General features: G+C 34.6%; 1 protein-coding gene across 1 annotated transcript in view; it reads right to left on the bottom strand.

The window, feature by feature from the left end:
• Positions 1-251: 251 nt before the first annotated feature.
• CHM (CHM Rab escort protein) overlaps positions 252-6392 on the bottom strand; it is a 249951-nt gene continuing 243810 nt past the window's right edge. Inside the window, exon 15 of the mRNA XM_005902355.3 lies at positions 252-4202. Within this exon, the coding sequence (XP_005902417.1) occupies positions 4011-4202 (192 nt within the window). The 3' untranslated portion in view covers positions 252-4010. The remainder of the gene's footprint in view (positions 4203-6392) is intronic.

The following is a 6392-nucleotide window of genomic DNA, read 5'->3' as shown; positions in this document are numbered from 1 at the left end:
AGGGCATCTCATTGCAGCCCCATAGCTAAACTATAATAGAAAAAAAAAAAAAGTGATTTTCAAAGTGTGACCTAGGATGTTAAGGGTTAAACCTCTTGCGTTTTTAAAAAGCCATCATTAAAGAATTCAAACATATTAAAGCACTTGTTTAAAAAAGTGTGAATACTCTGAGCTTCAACGTGCTTGAAGGATAATCTAGCTACTTGTTTAAAAAATTCAATTAACCTTATCTTTTTTAAACTTGATTTATTAATAACAGATACATTTCCAGTTTTGAAATACTGATGGTATCTTTTGAATACATCCTGTCTGAGAAGCTTTAGAAACTACCTGGAATTCACAGAAAATGTCACTCTGCTTTAATTATTTGATTCAAGAACAAATCAGTTCAGTGAATTATTTCTGCATGAAAAGAACATCAACAGTCTCTTATCTGTTGTAAGCTACTGGGGACTCAACCACCACAAAGAAAACACATTGCAGATTCTCATTCATGAAGTAAATAAGAAAAATATTTCAGAGTCTCATACACTAAGTGAGATGGGAAAACAGTTTGCAGGTAGTGTATTGTAATGCCATACCCCATGCCTCAGAACACTGATTTCAAACAGAATGAAGCTTGATGCTGGCATCTAGAACAGTTTGCTAAATAAATCATACCCATGTATCATTTGATTGCCTTTTTCAAAAGCCTGACACAGTCGGCAGATGCCTAGAAATAAAATCAAATATATAGCTGGAAAATTAACTGAGAGGTTAAATAATAGACCAATATCAACAAATAAATCATTTTCAGGACAATTTTTAATTTCTTGGCATATATACAAAATTTTAATATTAAAAAATAGGATACCACACCTGAAAGGTGTTAAAACAGACTATTTCCTCTGAAAACTTACTGTTACAGTGTGCAAATTACTAATAACCATATATTCATGCTTTCTGAAATGCACTTAAGAAAATCAATCAAAAGTTGAGAGAAATTATCCTAATGGGAGTAAATACTTATCTGTAAGAAAATTGCTTTAAAGTATCATTACTATTTAGCAATAAAATTTCAACAAAAAATTTTTTTTGAGGTTTTTAGGACTTTAGACATACTTTGCTTTCTCCAGAACTATAGCTGTGACAGAAGTTAATAATTAGCATGCTCATTATTTTGGGCAGAGGGCTGCCAATCTCAGAAATTACTATTCCAAAAGTTAACCATTAACATGACCAATTTTCTATAAGCAGCTAAGTATAATAGCAGATGGGAAAATTATAACTCAGTTTTCCTGTAGAAAATATATGTTTATTATATATATATATATATATATTTTTTTTTTTTTTTCTGGGCAGGCATACCAACTAGACAAAAAATACAGTAGCAACATAGGGTTAGTAATCTGTTTTCATATTGATGACTGAACTGAATGGTATTATCACTTTTGGCTAATAAGAAGCATGCATAACACAAACATTTTAAACACAGGAATAACAATTCTTTGATAACAGCAATTTTCAAAATTTAAAATTAGCAAATGAAATTTCCGCATCATGTACAAACATCTAAATTTTATTCATATGACTTCATGCTTATGGTTTTACAATAAAACCGAAGGCTTTTCTTTAAAGCTATGAAAACAAGTATTTTAAGTAAGACAGCTGAAAATAATGTTTTTAGAATAATTTCTATTATATTCTGAGGCAAAAGGAAGTATCTAAAGTTTTCTAACACAAAGTTTTAAACAGCTGTGTATTATCTTAATCATAACTAATGATATTCAGGAGCTTTTAAACATTTCAACAGTATTAATAAATAATCCAGAAGAGAAATTCTGATACTGGCTAATGGATGAAAAAGGGTACAGTATAGATTGGGCCACAAGACCACAGAGTATCCTTCATTGTTCAGAGAACTATAGTAAAGCTATCAGAATTTTTCTAGTTATTCTGGGTCTACCCTGATTGGCTGTTTACTTAAGTGTGCATGATATATCAAGAGGCCTTAACTCTAAGACTATAACAAAGTATAAGACTATAACAAAGTACGATATTTTAATTGGTACAGCTTACTGCATTTGTATTCAAACTCAATGCTCTCATATAGTGGAACCTTTTATATTGCTGGTACTGCAGGGCAGGACCAATACCCAGTGCTTATAGGTGTATATTGTGCATTTAGCACATGCCATAGTTGGGTTTCAGGAAATATAATTTAAGACAGATCTGAATCCACATAACAAAGTAGGTTATAATGTAATTCTATTGTCCCTGATTTGTATAACATTATAAAAAGGGAAGAGAGGGATAGAGGGGATTAAAGAGATAGGGTAAAGGCTGTGCAATGGGGAGAGGGGTTAGAAGTAGCCTGAGAGGCTTGGAAGATTTTCCTCTGGATTCAGCTATATCTGCTGACTTTAAACCCTGCTGGGGGGTTAAAAGTTGAGGCAAGAGCTACATTCTTTCCATTTCTCATGAGTCTGTGACCTTAAAGAGCCAGCTGAAATCTGGAGAGGTCAAAGCCCTGCTACAGCTGAAGAATGTAAGAACTATGTGCTTTCTACTGTAGCCATGGCTCTCTGATCAGCAATACAGGCCAGACAGCATGACAATACACTTTCAATGAATTTATTTATTCAAATAAGTTGTTAAGTCCAAACTATTGCTCAAAGAAGGGAAATCATCAGAGCTCAGCATTTGGAAAGATTTTAATACAGGCACTCACTGTACCTAGATTTGCTGTCTATTCACAGCCCTTATATTTTTATGTTAAGTGCATATTAGGGTTTATCAATTGTCATATTCTGTTTAGAGTCATTGGTGGTTTCAGGTCTAATTACTAGAAAAGGAATATGAAGAGTTTATAGAGTGTTTTCCTTATTAAGATTTAAAACCATAATTCTATATGTTACTTTGTTTACTTTTCTATAAGAATATTAAATACTAATTTAAGAAATAGATTTTTATTTTAAAAGCTTAATGCAATAAAAACACTGTGATTTATTGTGTTGGGGGAAGTGACAGCAAACAATTATTTGCTGCATGAGATCTGATATTCACCCCCAAGTCAATGAGAAAATTCTGAAAGAATTTTTATTCCAGAAAAATAATTCTAAGGATAGCACTGCATATATCTTCAAAATAATTCTTATACAGTACTCATGTGGAGAAACTGAGCTGCAGAAAGTACACAATTTGCCTAATATCATCATATTAGGCAATTTGCAAATATCATCATATTTGCCTAATATCAGCATAGCTAGGATGAAATGGTACTCAACTAGAAAGAATTTCCAAACACCAAAGGAGCCTATTCAAATCTTTCCTTTCATTTCTCTAGTACTGAGCTTCGTAGAATGTTCAGGACTCAAATACAAATACTATTAACATTAAAAAAAAAAAAACAAAAACACTGAGTAAGGGACTCATGACTTGTTTGTAAAAGTGTCTACTTTAATATAGTATCTTCCATTCTCCTCAAGATAGACAACAAAACAAACCTCTATTTCAAACACAGGCTCCTTCTTGGATTATGACACTTTAATTTTTTTCAACTATATCTACATATACTTTCATCATTTGTGTCACGATGCTCACACCCATAAAGAAAATATAACTCAAATAATCAAAGGAAATTTGGGAGCCAATTCCAAATATGTGGCTTTCAAGCAAAGCGCAGGCAGAACTGTCCTAATACCACGGAATTATTAATAATGCATAGGATTACTTTCATAAACATAGCTGTATTTTTGGGAATCAATCCACTTTATAATTTTTATCTGCTAATTCCACAGGTTTGGTATCTTAAAGCAGGCAAGTCAATGTGCTTTACAACGTGTTTTGTGGTCTTAGAATGTCCTCTTTAAGGAAAATCCCCTTTTGGATATCTTTTATTGTTTTTACTGGTAATTCTGCATGTTAACTGGCTGCTGTTTTGTAACATTTTTCAAACAGTTCTTCCATCAAGAAGACTCTCAGGCTAGGAGGATTTTCCACAGCGTGGTATCCAGTTTGGTATATACTCATTATTTAGAGGGCTCCTCTGGGTTTCTCAGATTTGAGCTTTCTTTGGGAGTCTCTGAGCTGGCCTCTGGTAAGGCACTGGATTCTGAAGCCTCTGGTTGTAAACTGTCTCCATCAAGGATAATGTCTTCAGGATTCGGTGGGGGAGGACAGAAGTCTTCATTGGGGCAGATTTGTTGGAAAAGTGCTTCAGCCTGGCAAGGGAAGAAAGGGCACAATAGTTTTTGAACACTAACTTAAAATGTATGAATCTTTTTGGAACAATTTAAAAAATGAAGTATCATCCTTATAATCATTAAGTTACAGAACTTTACACAGCATACATAATCTTCTAAAGTCTGCTTTCAGAACTCAAATACATTCATTCAGACCCACCCTTTAAGTATATCAGTACTTGATTAGGTGCCCAGTCAAGACTTTAAGGTCATTTATTCTACGAGTCAGTAGAAATAAAATGTCCTTTAATATTCTTTATATAATTTCTTAATAGAGCTTATCTGTGATATCTGTAGTCTAATTTAGTGTATACCAATTTTAACAACTGTTCAAATCAAGAACATTGTTCATTGTTCAACTATTTGCTTTTCTATTTTTCTTCCCTCTGCTTTGAGGAGTATTACATAATCCAAGACTATGGACTCTGAATAGAAAACCATGCCAAATGCAACAGTGATGTGATCTAGGGAATGTTTAATTAGCGTCTGAGCCTTGCTCTTTTTGTCTACAGCATAGAAGAGCATAAGCTTCTTTATATGGTAACTGCTATCACTGTTATTAATAATAACAGAAATTAAAATGTCGAGATTTAAGCTGAGCTTAGTCTGGCAGGGTAAGAGAATAAGAAAGTAAACGTGATCTTAATTAAAAACAACAAATATATACACACATACAAGAATGTAAATGTGGCAAGTAGCATTGTTATTCTATTCTAAACATATTTCTAGTTTTATTTAGATGAATACATTTCTTTGTTAGATAGGGGTCCCTGCCAAGTTAGGTAGCTTGCATGCTACCCTACTGGTAAAAGAAAGTCATTAAAGGGTTTTAATATATATGGTTGTTTTGCTTTAAAGTTTACAATGTCTGTCTGTACCACTTTAACCCTCTGTGCCAATGTACACACAAGGTCATCTATTAGGCCAGGAGTTGACAACTATGGCCCACAGGCCAGATCCAGCCTGTTGTCTGTTTTCATAAATAAAGCTTTATTGGAACACAGTCACTCTCATTTATCTATCTATAGCTGCTTTTGCACTGCAATGGTGGAGTCAAGCATCTGCAAAATACATTATATGGGTTGTAAAATTAAAACCATTTGCTAGCTGGCCATCTCTAATTGCATACTCCTGCATCCAGTAAATACAACAGTTTCTTTCCTTCTTAAGTATAATTCAAGGGTATATTTTTGGACCTGCCATTTAACTATGGTTATTTTCAAATTAAATATTTGAAATGCCTGCTTTGCTTGCTTCCACCCAGGGATCACATTATATACATCTTTGAAGGAGACATTTAGTCTCTAGAAACAGGAGGACTGGTGCCAGACAGAGCCTCTATCTCACACTTTACTCTAATGGTCATTTTGTCTTTTATCTCTACCTAGTCTACGTGAAGAAGTTCTTTTTCCTCTTCACTCTCTGGAGGCAATTACCAAATCCTATTGATTTGGTTCTTTTAGTTCTTGACTCCATCTGTTCTTAGAGACACAGACCAGACATGCACCATCTTTCCCTGGGACAACTGCAATATCTCAGAACTGGACTAGTCAATTTGTCTCTAGGATTCTCCTGTGTAATCCATCTTTATGCTGCCCTCAGAGGGGTCAATGGAAAATGAAATTCTGTTTATGCCTTGTGCTTAGTTGCTCAGTAGTGTACGACTGTTTGCAACCCCATTGATTGTGCCCCACCAGGCTTCTATGACACGGGAACTTCCAGGCAAGAATACTGGAATAGGTTGCCATGCCCTCCTCCAGGGGATCTTTCAAACCCAAGGATGGTAGTCATGTCTCCTTTGTCTCCTACATTGCAGACAGATTCTTCACCTGCTAAGCAATCAGGTTCTAGCTTAAAACTCTTCTAGACCTAAATCAAATTTGGAAATGAGAAATAGATTTAAGGGACTAGATCAGATAAACAGAGTGCCTGATGAACTATGGACAGAGGTTCGGGACATTGTACAGGAGACAGGGATCAAGACCATCCCTACGGAAAAGAAATGCAAAACAGCAAAACGGCTGTCTGAGGAGGCCCTAAAATAGCTGTGAAAAGAAGAGAAGCAGAAAGCAAAGGAGAAAAGGAAAGATACAAGCATCTGAACGCAGAGTTACAAAGAATAGGCTTCCTCAGCAATCAAAGCAAAGGAATACAGGAAAACAACAGAAT

Source organism: Bos mutus, chromosome X, assembly GCF_027580195.1.
Source record: "Bos mutus isolate GX-2022 chromosome X, NWIPB_WYAK_1.1, whole genome shotgun sequence".
Classification (NCBI taxonomy): Eukaryota; Metazoa; Chordata; class Mammalia; order Artiodactyla; family Bovidae; genus Bos; species Bos mutus.
This window is presented reverse-complemented; position numbering and strand designations above follow the sequence as displayed.